Source organism: Helianthus annuus, chromosome 2 (genome assembly GCF_002127325.2).
Source record: "Helianthus annuus cultivar XRQ/B chromosome 2, HanXRQr2.0-SUNRISE, whole genome shotgun sequence".
Taxonomy (NCBI): Eukaryota; Viridiplantae; Streptophyta; class Magnoliopsida; order Asterales; family Asteraceae; genus Helianthus; species Helianthus annuus.
In genome coordinates this window covers 27,340,082-27,356,686 of record NC_035434.2, presented here as the reverse complement: position 1 = coordinate 27,356,686, position 16,605 = coordinate 27,340,082, and the positions used below count along the sequence as shown (strand labels likewise).

General features: G+C 39.8%; 1 protein-coding gene across 1 annotated transcript; it reads left to right on the top strand.

The window, feature by feature from the left end:
• The first annotated feature begins 2,341 nt into the window (after positions 1-2,341).
• LOC110888004 lies at positions 2,342-14,828 on the top strand. The gene is made up of 7 exons (XM_035980512.1): positions 2,342-2,383; positions 3,705-3,748; positions 3,819-3,822; positions 3,912-4,100; positions 4,172-4,210; positions 4,311-4,358; positions 14,608-14,828. The coding sequence occupies exons 1-7, from the start codon at positions 2,342-2,344 to the stop codon at positions 14,779-14,781; spliced, it is 540 nt and encodes a 179-aa protein (XP_035836405.1). The 3' UTR covers positions 14,782-14,828.
• The last annotated feature ends 1,777 nt before the right edge of the window (positions 14,829-16,605 follow it).

Genomic DNA, 16,605 nt, shown 5'->3' with positions numbered 1-16,605 from the left:
AAAATATTAAAATTACTATTTGTACCGATACCAAACAAGACCGTACCGGTATTTTCGATACCAGTACCGGTTGACACCAAGCTTATCCCACCCCGTGATACTAAAAAATCATTAAATTAAAGTTAAACAGTAAAAAAAGGAATTATTATTATAATATTAAAATAATAAAAGTATTAAAATAACTATATATATATATATATTCTAATATATTATTAACAAGATTTTGGCTAAATTAATTAGATTATTATAAATAATAATAATAATTTACAAATAAAACAACACAATTTGCAACAAAGCAATGCATGAAACACCATATTAACATATAGTACAGTACATTAATGCTAGAACCTAATCTATACTATATTATAAAGCATTTCATAAGGATACCAACCAAATTTAAGTAATTACAATCTTTTATACTTATGGTACAACAACTTAATGATGTTAGTAAGGGGTGAAATGGTCTTTCTACATTAATATTAAAAAATAAAAAAATAATTATCTATATCTATATCTATCTATCTATACTATATTATAAAGCATTTCATAAGGATGCCAACCAAATTTAAGTAATTACAATCTTTTATACTTATGGTACAACAACTTAATGATGTTAGTAAGGGGTGAAATGGTCTTTCTACATTAATATTAAAAAATAAAAAAATAATTAAATGAGAATATAATCACAATTAATTATAATAATACAATAATAAGTTCGGTTCTTAAATGCAATTAATAAACGAAACCTATTGGGATAAACCGCAAAAGCACTCCAAAGGTCCAATTTCAATCAATATGTAATAAATTTAACCGATTAAGGAATCTCCTATCATTGATATAAATTCACCATTTCACTCAACATCAACTCCTTTGTCTACTATTGTGCGAGTTAGAGTCGAAAAGAAAGAGATAAGAAAGAGATAAGTTGATATGAAATTTATTTATCTTGGTGGAAAGGTGTGTTCTTTTATACCCATTTCAACATTTATTCGAAAAAACTTTGGTTTGTTTCTTAAAATATTCAAATGGGATAACAGTTTTCTTTTACATAATCTATGAGTTTATATTGATGTTTTATTGTGTTTTTGGTGATTTAGTGGTTTTTTTTTTCAAATTATGATTTTATATTACATATAAAGTATACACACAGGTTATTGGATACAAAAAGACAGACACTTCATACTTCATCAAGGTACCCTTGCATGACTATAGTATCTGGAACCATTTACCAATGTATTGTTTAATTGTTCATAAATTTATAGTCTTTTTCCTTTTCAAAGCTTCATGTATATGGAGGTGTAAAAGGGTGGGTACGAGAAAAGTTATTCATTTGGAGATAAGCATTTATTTGGCCTATTGGTATTTCCTTTTTTAATTTCTACTTTACTATTTTTTTTAAACATATGATGCTTTTGTGTGATTTAATTGATACTATATATAGGCAATATAGATGCAGAGGAAATATTTGAGGAGGTATTGTTTGACAGGATTGGGCAGCAAACTTTAAGGGCTCGGATGTTTTCAACCCGCGCAAAAGATTTAAATTGATTGCGTTTATCTATACTATCGTATAAAGCATTTCACAAGGGTTCTAACCAAATTTAAATAATTGCAACATATTATGCTTATAGTACAACAACTCAATGAAGTTAGTAAAGGGAATTAGTCTTTCTACATGAGTATAAATTGATAAATACAATTAAATTGATAACTTTATAAATTAAGTATTGTTAAATACTTGATAAAGAATTAAATCATTTGACTTAGTTGAACATCATCACCTTCCTCATATTTACATTGCTTTTCCATTTCAAGTTCTCCGTAACCGATTACTTGATTGAATTTTATAATTAAGTCATTATTATTTGGTTTAGTAATTGCTAAACATCATACAAATAAGGTTACAACCTTTTTTGCAATTTTATCAGATAGTTGATGAACATCATATGAAATAAAAATAATAATAATAATAATAATAATAATAATAATAATAATAATAATTAAATATAAAAAAACTTAATCAACGTTATTATGAATTTAATTATAACTATAAATGGTTTTAAAACTTAAAAGATGCTAACCAATTAGAAACGAAAATTACTAAAAGGTAATTTCATGGGGTATTATTATCTATAATACCTAATAATTGCAACAATAATGATTAAATAATGAACTTAATTACAGATGGTTTAAAACTCAAAAGAATGCTCTTTGCATCTTACCTCAAGTCTCATGGAATAAGGTTCAAATGATAACCATTGCATAATTAGGAACCACTTTTTAGCCCTTGGATCGTATTTTGATGGTTGAGACCTTTAAGTGCAATATCTATATCTCTAAGATGAAGATAATGTATGGTAATGAAGATTTGGAGCAGCAAGAGGTAAAAACAGCCCGAATTTTTCCTTTTATAAATTCGATTCGATTCGTGAGTGTTAGTGTGTGTGTTTATATTGATTAGGGTTTCATCAAATGCAATGTGAGGGTTTCCAATCGGTGTTTATACAAATAATATAGAACCTAATTTTTATGTATGTGTATGTAGTGTGTAGTATGGGGTCTTGCTTACCTCATTCAAGGAATAACAATGAAAGACAGGGGTCATTGATTTCGAAAAACTCCGCCCCTTTGTTCGCCTTCTTCCTGATTTTAAGTTACGGTGAGTCAATTTCCTTTTTTCTGATTCTAATCAATTAAGAACTATACGTGATTAACCAATGAATTGTGGTAGATTTTATGTTTCTATTGCAGTATTTGGATTGAATTGACTGTTGCAATTTAATAATCGTCAGTTATAGTTCGTTTTTTGAATATAGAGAAACACTGACTTATTTAAGGTGCTTGATTTGGGTGAATAGTAGCAATATAAACTGCTATTGTAATTTGGTGTGATATTCAATTCAATATCAGCAACCTAATCAAATTGTTCCCTAAACATAAAGTAAATGTGTTCACCAGCAAGGTAATAATATGTACTAATTTTCAATTATAAGAGACTTCTAATAAGGAAATATAGCTATTAGGTTATGTCAAGGTAAGCATAGTTTATAAAGAATATGTTGCAGAATAAAGTTAATACAACATTTTAGTAATAAATAACAAACTGCTTTCTTATCTATAAAAGGGAACAAAACCTGCAATTTGACTTTTAGATGTCAAAACTGAATTTATATGTATATGTGTATGTAGTATAATATATATATTTAACATCTATTTTACACCATCTAGAACAATGAAAAAGAAAAAATAAAAATAAAAAAATTTGAAAACTGTGACGTCTTTTGAAGAGGGTTGAGAAACCACACGTCCATAGAATTGAAGTTTTGTGAGACCACATGTGGTGGGGCGCAAACCTCTCTCAAAGCGTCTTAAAAACGCGGGGGAACATTGTACCCTCGGGCGTTTTGGGCCTTTTTTTGACTGGTAGTGCTACCACAAAGCGCCGAACGAGGAGTGGACTTTGGTCAAAATAACCATGGTCAAACGACTAACTTAAATAAACCGGTTTTTGTTTTAAAAATCTATACTATATTCGCACTTTCGTACCGTGTCACGCACTATCTATATCAGTCGTCGTTCCAGGAAAAAACAATAACTATTATGCATGTCGTGCATCGCACGGGTGTTCCCCCTAGTGTTATGAATTTGTTAATACATTGATGTAAACATATACCTTTTAATTAAGTGATAATTTTTTGTTGCAGCATGAGATCTACACTTATCAAGCTCCATTCACTAAAGTGTGTAGGTATGCCCTCTTTATTAATCACTGGAACATATGCATATATTGAATTTATATTGGTGTAGTGAATGTGCAGCGAGGTACAACGCTTATATAATCTTAATAAAACATAGATTTTCTTTCTTATTTGCATAAAAATTTCTTATGAGTTTATTTATTATTTATGTAGGGTGTTCTACCCGTTGCTCATAAGTTAGTGAAAGGCGTACTTTTAAAATCTGCAGAGAAGCTAAAGCCGTACATGATGCCAGCTTTGACATCTCTTGGTGAATCATTAGATATGTACCATAAAGTTGTGGCTGCAGTATGTGACGGCACAACTGCTAATATCGAAAATAAGGATGATGATGAAGAACCGGTATGATTTCTATATCGTTTAACAAAGCGGTGGTCTTCTTATAGTATTTATGTGGTCTCTTTTTATTTCAGGCTAATGAGTGCAAATTGGAAAAGGGGTCCGTAGATGAGGTTCAGCAGGCATGCTATCTAGCTATTTTTTGTATTTTTATTTTCTTTTTGTTTACTTCCATTTTATGAATTCTTATATATTATTACAATTTTGTTATAGGCTGATGAGAGCAAGCTTACAACAGCAACATCAGATCATGTGGACCAAGTATGTTATTTGGTATTTTAAATAATTTTTATAACATTTATTAATAAGTTCTAAAATAATTGTGAATTAGGTTGTGACAACTCGAAATCTAGAACCTTTCGTTGTGTCGTGATGTGACTTGCTTGTACGTTTTGTGACTAGTTAACCAATCAAACTTAATAATAAACGTGAACTTTTATGTGCTTCGTATGTGTGCATTTGTATATATATGTGTACGTGTTTTATGTGAACCAAGAACTCAACCCGAGAACAAAGTACCCGACCGAGAATAAGGAACCCGACTCGAGACCATGAGGCCTCGAGTGTCTAGTAATCGGTTTTGGGCCTTGGGCCGAGAACCTTTGGCCGGTTGGGCCTTTGGGCCGTAAATCCCACTCGAAACCCATGAAGGGTGCACACACTTGGAACTTGACTATAAAATACCACCCTTAGTTATTTGTTACCACTTTGTTGAACATTACAACACACACACTCTTCTACTTCTCTCTCACCTAAACTCAAGAACACAAACACTTCATCACTTTCGGATCTTGGAAGTTTGGATCGGCTCACACTAGAATCGGCTAGAAGCTTCACACACACCTCACCAACCGGTTAGTATTTTTATGGTTAATTTTGTTGTGCCTTGTGATGTATGATAAAATGCATGAGATGATGTTTATTGTTAGTAATTCTTGATGATCCTTGTTGAATGCTTAGTGATAGTATGTTCATGTTATGCTTGTGCTTAAATAGATGCATGAATGAGATGATGTCTTATGTGTGTTAAAAAGTTTAGTGTTGGAATGTGTTCATGTGTTAAATAGAGTTTAAACTACTAGATCTTGATGATACATGAAATCGGGTTGCACTTGGCATGAAATCGGACATATATGAAAACCGAGTTGTGTGTTATGTTTAGTGTTTTGATGATTGTTCATTGTTTTGGTTGAATAAGGGTTAAAAATGCTATGAATTTGGTGAATATAAGTTTGAATATTTGAAGAACACTTTGAATGATAGTTGAAGATTGAAAACTCTTGTGATTTTGATCCACATTTGACTAATAGCCTGATTAGGAAAAATGTTAGTGGAATTCTATTGGTTATTTCCGGATTTGGGCCTGATTATATTGTACCATTAATCTGACTATATCTGCATCAGCACCTGATCGTGAAAACGACTGCTACCGACTCGCAATCACCCGGTTGCGACTCGCAACCACAGCGTGATGACCCGAGACCACGCGGTTGCGACTCGCAACCATAGCAGGACAAGCCGAAACCATAGGTTACGAGTCCCGTTGCGACTCGAGACCTTAGCATGATGAACCGAGACCACGGTTGCGACACCGGTTGCGACTCGCAACCACCTGAGATCAACACACACAGCCTGACTCGAGACCCTGCTTGCGAGTCCGGTTGCGACTCGAGAACACTTTGGGCCTAAGTTAGTGGGCCGAATTTATGGACTTCGGTGCTACTGTTGATATGTTGTTTGGGCCTGTTATCACAAGCCCAACCGTTTGGGCCTCACACTTAGACTGTGGATTGTATTTGACTGTAACCGTGAACTGTTACTGTTAAACATGTTTGCCATACGTGTTAAACATACGTGCATTGCTGGCTTGAATCTGATTATACGTGATATCCGTGTTAGGACGTTATTGACTACTTGCGACTTGATTGATCTTTCTGTGATTAACTGCCGAGCAAACCAAGGTGAGTTCACACCCTCTACAAAGCATGGGATTCCCTGGGTTGGGAACGGGGTTAAGGAACGTGGGTTCCTCGTCCTCCTTGGGTAGGACGTCTGTGGTTCAGGAATGTGATTCCTCGTCCGGATGGACGGATAAACGTACTAGACTAAAACTCTATCACGAAGTCCCTCCTTTTTGTATCGACTAATCGCCGGGCCAATGGCGAGCGGGTCATTAGTTAGATAGCGCTATTTAGGTCTGACAAGCCTCACACCGTGCCGCAGAGGACGGGCGTGAACTAATGGATCTGGGGCACGTCAATGATGATAGACATTGATGTTTTTCAGGGCACATAAACATGACTACAGTCAGCAGTCGATATGGTAACGAGTCTAGTGTACGCATGGGGTAGCCCCCACGGCCGAAATGCCTGAATAACTAACATGGGGTAGCCCCCACGGCCGAAATGCCTGAATAACTAACATGGGGTAGCCCCCACGGCTGGAATGCCGGAGTAACTGGGAATGAACAAGTCACGTTTTTAAACTATGGGGTAACCCCCACGGCAGGATTGCCAGTTAAAGGAAACTGTTTTCGGAATAACTAAAACAAACGCCCACCCGTGAACTCACTCAACTAGTTGTTGACTCGTTACTACATGCTTTGCAGGACCATAGGTACTCAGTGGGAGCTTGCATGGAGGAGGATCGTTGTGGGACAGGGATTGCTACAAGACTATGTTAAGCTTGAAACTTTTGGAACTTATGTTATAACTTTAAACTTATGCTTCCGCTTGCAACTTAAACTTATTTGTTTTGGAACACCAATCGTATTGGTTAAACTTTTATAATTACTTATACGCTTGTTCAGTATGATTGGTGGCTGGATCCTGGTCAGTCACGCCTCCAAGCGGTAGTACTCCGCAGGTGGGATTTTTGGGGGTGTGACAGATTGGTATCAGAGCCATTGGTTATAGTGAACTTGGTTTTAATAAAGGAGAAACGTTTTTGTTAAAACCAGACTATAACCGGTTTAGTGCTCAACGGTCCACAACGACACTTCGCTCCTCATGCAAGGCTCGACATTCTAGGTAATATGATATGTGTATATTGCCTACTTGTTAGTTACATAGTACATTGCTCATGGTATGCTTGATTAGTATAACTACTGTTGTTTGAACATGTGCGTGCTCACTCTGTCCTACTATCGTACTTTCGCGAACCTCTCTCACACGTATTACTCTTATTATGAAGAACCATGTCTGGACGCGTTAACATGACACAAGCCCAGTTGACGGCTTTGATCAACGAGCGAGTTGCCGCAGCGCTTGCAGCTGCACACGCGGGAGGTATATCCTGCAGTCCGAAATTGTTCTAGGATCATTTGGATCCTACTCTCGTGAACCAACCTTTGTGTTAAACTCTGTCTTTTCTTTCACCTACCTTAGGTCAGTATGCTCAGGCACCGGTGTGCACTTTTAAGACCTTTATGGACTGTCGACCCACGACTTTTAGCGGCACTGAAGGAGCAGTAGGTCTCCTACACTGGTTTGAGAAACTGGAATCTGTGTTCGAAATGTGTGAATGCCCTGAAGCGCGCAGGGTGAAGTATGCTACTGGTACTCTCGAGGGTTTGGCCCTCACGTGGTGGAATGCCCAAGTGCAAATGTTAGGGTTGGTTGCTGCCAACGCCACCCCATGGGAAACTTTCAAGGAAATGATCAGGGAGGAATACTGCAGTCGTGACGACATTCACAAGCTGGAAGATGAGTTTTACAATCTCAAGATGTCGGGGTCAGAGATTGAGGCATACACTAAGAGATCGCATGAGCTTGCCTTGTTGTGTCCTACTATGGTGGACCCTCCATATAAGCGAATTGAACTCTATCTCAAGGGCTTGGTGCCAGAGATCCAAAGTCATGTGACTTCAGCGAACTTGACTACTATCCAACAGGTCGTACAGTTGGCTCACCGTCTCACTGATCAGGCGGTGGAGCAGAACAAGTTACCGAAGCGAATAGGTGCTGCAACTACTTCTGGTACTTCTAGTGGGGATAAACGGAAATGGGATGGAACTTCAAGCAGGGGTTCAACTTCTGTGCAATCTCAGTCTCAGCAGAGAAAGACGGACGATCACAAGAGCCCCAGTCAGCAGTCGTCTGGTGGTCAAAGTCATGGTGGGTACAAAGGAAATCACCCCAAGTGCAATCGTTGCAACCTACATCACAGTGGGCCATGCACCAGGGGCAACTGTCATCGATGCAACAAGCCTGGCCATGTTGCAAAGGATTGCAGAAGCGCATACCCCGTCAATCAGAATCGTCAGCAACCTCAGCAGAACCAGCGACAGCAGCAGGGTAACAACAAAGGGTGCTTTCAGTGTGGAGCTGAAGGCCATTTCAAGAAGGATTGTCCCCAACTGAACAACAACAACAACAACAATCAGGGGAATGGTAACAATGGGAACAACAACAATGGTGCTAGGGGGCGTGTGTTCGTGATTGGTCAAGGTGAAGCAAGGAATGATCCCAACGTGGTGACGGGTAAGTTCCTTCTCGACGACTTTTATGTTACAGTCTTATTTGATTCGGGTGCCGATACTAGCTATGTGTCACTAGAAGTTAGTAAGATGCTTAAGCGTATACCTACACCCCTGAGCGACAAGCACACCGTAGAGCTAGCTAATGGTAAGAGCTTGGAAGCCTCACACGTAGTCAAGGGTTGCCAGCTTATTCTCGCTAACCAGACCTTCTCTATTGATCTTATTCCTATTGTCTTGGGTAGTTTCGACGTTGTCATTGGGATGGATTGGTTATCCCTACACCGAGCAGAGATTCTTTGCAACGAGAAGATCGTTCGTATTCCTGGATTAGGTAGTGAACCTCTCATGATTCGTGGCGATAAGAGAAGTGCTGTTGAGAACATCATCTCTCTTCTTAAGGCCCAGAAATGCTTACGAAAGGGTCACACTGCGATTTTGGCTCTAGTTACTGATACCACAGAAAAGGAGAAGAAGCTAGAAGATTTTCCCGTTGTACGCGACTATCCTGAGGTATTCCCTGAGGAATTACCTGGTCTTCCGCCCCATCGCCAAGTCGAGTTTCAGATTGATCTAGCTCCTGGAGCTGCGCCTGTAGCCCGTGCACCTTATCGTTTAGCACCATCAGAGTTGGAAGAACTCTCCACGCAACTACAAGAACTCCTGGATAAGGGTTTTATTCGTCCTAGCTCATCGCCTTGGGGAGCTCCAGTACTTTTTGTGAAGAAGAAGGATGGTACCTTTAGAATGTGTATCGACTATCGCGAACTCAACAAGGTGACTGTAAAGAATCGTTATCCTCTACCGCGTATTGACGACTTGTTCGACCAGTTGCAGGGGTCGAGCTACTATTCAAAGATTGATCTGAGATCGGGATATCACCAGTTGAGAGTCCGAGAAGAGGATGTCTCTAAGACAGCCTTTAGAACTCGTTATGGACACTATGAGTTTCTGGTCATGCCGTTTGGGCTGACGAACGCACCGGCAGTTTTTATGGATTTGATGAATCGAGTGTGCAAGCCGTACCTGGATAAGTTTGTTATAGTCTTTATCGACGACATCCTGATCTATTCTAAGAGCAAAGAAGAGCACGAACAGCATCTACGACTTATCCTGGAACTCCTTCGGAAGGAACAACTTTACGCGAAATTCTCGAAATGCGACTTCTGGCTTCGTGAAGTCCATTTCCTAGGGCATGTGGTGAACAAGGATGGGATTCACGTTGATCCATCCAAAGTGGAATCTATTAAGAACTGGCCTGCGCCTCGCACACCAAAGGAAATTCGCCAATTCTTGGGATTGGCAGGTTACTACAGGAGATTCATCAAGGATTTTTCTAAGATCGCGCAGCCTCTCACCCTACTAACACAGAAAGGCGTTGTTTATCATTGGGGAAATGCACAAGAGTTAGCTTTTCAGCATCTAAAGGATAGACTTTGTAGTGCACCTATCCTTTCACTGCCAGAGGGCACAGAAGATTTTGTGGTTTACTGTGATGCATCAATTCAAGGTCTTGGTTGTGTATTGATGCAACGAGATAAAGTCATAGCTTACGCCTCACGACAACTCAAAGTTCACGAGAAGAACTACACGACACATGATTTAGAGCTGGGAGCTGTTGTTTTCGCACTTAAGTTATGGCGGCATTACCTGTACGGAACCAAGTGCGCCATCTACACCGACCACAGAAGTCTAGAGCACATATTTAAGCAGAAGGAACTGAATATGCGGCAGCGACGATGGGTCGAGCTGCTGAATGATTATGAGTGCTCTATCAGGTATCACCCGGGCAAGGCCAATGTAGTGGCGGACGCCCTCAGTCGGAAGGACACTGCGCCTAAGCGCGTAAGAACTTTGCAACTCACGATCCATTCTAGTCTACCTTCGCAAATACGAGCTGCTCAGATAGAAGCACTGAAACCAGAGAACATTAGAGCCGAAGCCCTACGCGGGTCAAGGCAACGCTTAGAACAGAAGGAAGACGGTGCTTATTATGTAACAGGACGCATTTGGGTCCCGCACTATGGCGACTTACGAGAACTTGTGATGGATGAAGCGCACAAATCTCGCTACTCGGTACACCCTGGTTCGGACAAGATGTACCACGATATTAAGACTACGTACTGGTGGCCTAGCATGAAGGCCCACATAGCAACTTACGTCAGCAAGTGTTTGACTTGTGCGCGAGTCAAGACGGAATATCAGAAACCCTCAGGCCTACTTCAGCAACCAGAGATACCACAATGGAAATGGGAGCAAATTTCCATGGATTTCGTTACTGTCCTACCTAGATCACAGCGCGGAAACGATACTATCTGGGTGATCGTGGATCGACTCACGAAATCCGCACACTTCTTGGCAATCAAAGAAACAGATAAGTTCTCCACTCTGGCGGAGATATACCTCAAGGAAGTTGTTTCGAGGCACGGGGTGCCCACCTCTATCATCTCTGATCGAGATGCACGTTTTACTTCGGAACTGTGGCAGGCAATGCACAAGTCTTTTGGCTCACGTCTTGATATGAGCACAGCGTATCACCCACAGACGGACGGGCAGTCCGAGCGTACTATTCAGACCCTAGAAGACATGCTTCGCGCTTGTGTAATCGACTTTGGCAACAGCTGGGAAAGGCATCTGCCACTCGTGGAATTCTCGTATAATAACAGCTACCACACCAGCATTAAAGCTGCTCCGTTTGAGGCATTGTACGGACGTAAATGCCGGTCACCCCTCTGTTGGGCAGAGGTGGGGGATAGTCAAATCACTGGTCCAGAACATGTGGTAGACACTACTGAGCGGATTGCTCAAATACGACAACGCATGGCGGCCGCTCGTGACCGTCAGAAAGCCTACGCCGATAAGGGCAGGAAACCACTTGAGCTCCAGGTTGGGGAGCGAGTATTACTCAAAGTTTCACCCTGGAAGGGCGTGGTTCGTTTTGGTAAACGCGGCAAACTCAACCCACGATACGTTGGACCTTTCGAAATCCTTGAGAAAATAGGCAAAGTGGCCTACAGACTGAAGTTACCAGCAGAACTCGGTGCAGTTCACAACGTTTTCCATGTGTCAAATCTGAAGAAGTGTCTGTCAGATGAGACGCACGTAGTTCCTCTGAAGGAACTCACGATCGACGAACAGTTGAAATTCGTCGAAGAACCTGTCGAGATCACGGACCGGGATGTTAAGGTCCTCAAGAGCACTAGAATACCTCGTGTTCGAGTTCGTTGGAACTCACGTCGCGGCCCAGAGTTTACCTGGGAGCGCGAAGATCGGATGAAACAAAAGTATCCCCAACTGTTTGAGAACAGTACAAACGCTACTGAGGCTGAAGCTACGGAATTTCGGGACGAAATTCCAGATCAACGGGGGGTGGATGTGACACCCCAGGATAACCGGGAAAACCATGCAACGTGACTAGCTTCCTCAGTGAGTGCCATCAAATTTCGGGACGAAATTTCTTTCAACTTGGGGATGATGTGACAACTCGAAATCTAGAACCTTTCGTTGTGTCGTGATGTGACTTGCTTGTACGTTTTGTGACTAGTTAACCAATCAAACTTAATAATAAACGTGAACTTTTATGTGCTTCGTATGTGTGCATTTGTATATATATGTGTACGTGTTTTATGTGAACCAAGAACTCAACCCGAGAACAAAGTACCCGACCGAGAATAAGGAACCCGACTCGAGACCATGAGGCCTCGAGTGTCTAGTAATCGGTTTTGGGCCTTGGGCCGAGAACCTTTGGCCGGTTGGGCCTTTGGGCCGTAAATCCCACTCGAAACCCATGAAGGGTGCACACACTTGGAACTTGACTATAAAATACCACCCTTAGTTATTTGTTACCACTTTGTTGAACATTACAACACACACACTCTTCTACTTCTCTCTCACCTAAACTCAAGAACACAAACACTTCATCACTTTCGGATCTTGGAAGTTTGGATCGGCTCACACTAGAATCGGCTAGAAGCTTCACACACACCTCACCAACCGGTTAGTATTTTTATGGTTAATTTTGTTGTGCCTTGTGATGTATGATAAAATGCATGAGATGATGTTTATTGTTAGTAATTCTTGATGATCCTTGTTGAATGCTTAGTGATAGTATGTTCATGTTATGCTTGTGCTTAAATAGATGCATGAATGAGATGATGTCTTATGTGTGTTAAAAAGTTTAGTGTTGGAATGTGTTCATGTGTTAAATAGAGTTTAAACTACTAGATCTTGATGATACATGAAATCGGGTTGCACTTGGCATGAAATCGGACATATATGAAAACCGAGTTGTGTGTTATGTTTAGTGTTTTGATGATTGTTCATTGTTTTGGTTGAATAAGGGTTAAAAATGCTATGAATTTGGTGAATATAAGTTTGAATATTTGAAGAACACTTTGAATGATAGTTGAAGATTGAAAACTCTTGTGATTTTGATCCACATTTGACTAATAGCCTGATTAGGAAAAATGTTAGTGGAATTCTATTGGTTATTTCCGGATTTGGGCCTGATTATATTGTACCATTAATCTGACTATATCTGCATCAGCACCTGATCGTGAAAACGACTGCTACCGACTCGCAATCACCCGGTTGCGACTCGCAACCACAGCGTGATGACCCGAGACCACGTGGTTGCGACTCGCAACCATAGCAGGACAAGCCGAAACCATAGGTTACGTGTCCCGTTGCGACTCGAGACCTTAGCATGATGAACCGAGACCACGGTTGCGACACCGGTTGCGACTCGCAACCACCTGAGATCAACACACACAGCCTGACTCGAGACCCTGCTTGCGAGTCCGGTTGCGACTCGAGAACACTTTGGGCCTAAGTTAGTGGGCCGAATTTATGGACTTCGGTGCTACTGTTGATATGTTGTTTGGGCCTGTTATCACAAGCCCAACCGTTTGGGCCTCACACTTAGACTGTGGATTGTATTTGACTGTAACCGTGAACTGTTACTGTTAAACATGTTTGCCATACGTGTTAAACATACGTGCATTGCTGGCTTGAATCTGATTATACGTGATATCCGTGTTAGGACGTTATTGACTACTTGCGACTTGATTGATCTTTCTGTGATTAACTGCCGAGCAAACCAAGGTGAGTTCACACCCTCTACAAAGCATGGGATTCCCTGGGTTGGGAACGGGGTTAAGGAACGTGGGTTCCTCGTCCTCCTTGGGTAGGACGTCTGTGGTTCAGGAATGTGATTCCTCGTCCGGATGGACGGATAAACGTACTAGACTAAAACTCTATCACGAAGTCCCTCCTTTTTGTATCGACTAATCGCCGGGCCAATGGCGAGCGGGTCATTAGTTAGATAGCGCTATTTAGGTCTGACAAGCCTCACACCGTGCCGCAGAGGACGGGCGTGAACTAATGGATCTGGGGCACGTCAATGATGATAGACATTGATGTTTTTCAGGGCACATAAACATGACTACAGTCAGCAGTCGATATGGTAACGAGTCTAGTGTACGCATGGGGTAGCCCCCACGGCCGAAATGCCTGAATAACTAACATGGGGTAGCCCCCACGGCCGAAATGCCTGAATAACTAACATGGGGTAGCCCCCACGGCTGGAATGCCGGAGTAACTGGGAATGAACAAGTCACGTTTTTAAACTATGGGGTAACCCCCACGGCAGGATTGCCAGTTAAAGGAAACTGTTTTCGGAATAACTAAAACAAACGCCCACCCGTGAACTCACTCAACTAGTTGTTGACTCGTTACTACATGCTTTGCAGGACCATAGGTACTCAGTGGGAGCTTGCATGGAGGAGGATCGTTGTGGGACAGGGATTGCTACAAGACTATGTTAAGCTTGAAACTTTTGGAACTTATGTTATAACTTTAAACTTATGCTTCCGCTTGCAACTTAAACTTATTTGTTTTGGAACACCAATCGTATTGGTTAAACTTTTATAATTACTTATACGCTTGTTCAGTATGATTGGTGGCTGGATCCTGGTCAGTCACGCCTCCAAGCGGTAGTACTCCGCAGGTGGGATTTTTGGGGGTGTGACATAGGTGGTAAAATCCGATACGTGTCCTAAAGAAGAGGTAGACCCTACAGTGGAGAACAAATCTCCAAAATCAGTTATGAGTAACGGAGTAAATGAGACGGTTAAGGAAGAAGCATCAGTTGACCAAGAGTCAAAGAAACTAGAGGAAGAAAAAACTCAAGAATCGCTTAATAAATAAGACACTGACGATTATGATGCTGACAATTATGTTTTTTACAGTTATTTAAATATTATATTATATTTTAGGACTACTGTAATATTGTTTAATTTTTGTTCGTTTTTACCTGTAAGTAATCTCTTAGAACGTTTGGTCTATTTGGTGTGCAGTGTGTGGGTTGCAAGACGACTTCATGGCTATGCTTTTGTTGATTGTAATGACAAGCGAGATGCTCAGGATGCCATCCACGAACTTGATGGTACTGTTATAATTACTGTTAGTATTCATATTTTACTTAATTTTAAGTTCTCGTCTATTAACCTGGGTTAGATTTATTAGTTTAGGAGTTCTCATATATTAATGACTAAACCAAATAAGAATGGGGGAGAGTAGAAATTTCCAATAACTTTAGAGGATCATGTGGTGGTGGCGGCGGCAGTGGAGGGCATGGTGGAGGTCGTGGTCGCTCTAGAGTTACTGAAAGTTTAAACCGAGGTCATCAAGTGATTGTTTCTGCATATACATTGGTTGACACACCATATGGATGTATATATATTGTTACTAACACATAATATTGGCAGATGTATGGAAAAATGATTTCGATGATGTACCTGGGAGAAATTCTTCGTAGAGTTATGTAGGGTGCCTGAAGAGGCTGGCCTTTTTCTTGACACGCTGCCCCCGAAACTAAAAACTCTGTTTGTGTTGAGGTATTTATATTACCATACTATTCATTTACGTATCTATTGAAGAATCCACATTGTCTTTATACATTTATAAATAGTCAAGAAAAAAATGAAATAACAAAATGTCAAGGAAGTATAAGGGACAAAATTGGCAGGTTGTTCGGTTAACAGATCATAACATGTAAAGTTATGGTTCGGGTTGAGACACTTTGTGCCAACTTCCTAACGATCTATAGGTAGGTTTATGCATATTTAACCAAACTTTTATATTTATGTCTATGCAGGTCATCATATGTTCGAGTCTCGCTTACTACATCAAGGTAATCGTACCCATTGAGTATGATAGTTATATAATGAGCTTTGTTATTCTAGCGAGCAAACATATCTAGAAAGGTAAAAATATTTTTTTAAGTAAATATGAAATTTGATTTCAATTCCCTTTTTTTACGTTTGTAGTACGATGCTTCGTTTTATTTTAATATTTAAATTCAGATTGCCATAATAAGTTCATGCGTACCGTTCGTTTACAATAAGTAACATAAAACTTTTTTTACCAAAAGTACAAATATATCATTTTTCAACCCCGCGAAATTCGCGAGTATTAGCACTAGTGTGGTAATAAAATACCTTTTTTGAGATTTAACTATATATAATGTGATAAAAAAATATAAGTATGTGTAGTGAATTTGAAAAAATAATGGCACTTAAAACTAATTTCTTTTAAAAATTAATTTTATTTAAAAAGAGAAATCTTATATTTTCATCTACACTTTTTTATGTGGTAACCTGAATTAACAATATAACAAAAAGTACGTCCTTGGGGCTTAGAAAATTTAATAGTAAGTCTAATTTTATAAAATACTCATCCAATGGAAAATCCAATGAAGAATACAACCCACAGGTAAAGGTATGTAAAATCATTTAAAAAAAATAAGATTTCTCTATTTTAAAAGAGTTAAAACAAAATATTAATAACATAATTAAAGACTCATTTTAAAATCGCTTGAAGACTTTTGAGGTATCTTAAGGGCTCTCCTAGGAAAGATTTATTATTTAAAAAGGGGGACTCCTTAGAGCTTAAAGCGTTTGTTGATTCTGCCTAGGGCAAATGCGTAAACACTAGGAAATCTATCACAGGTTTCTGTGTCTTCATAGGTAA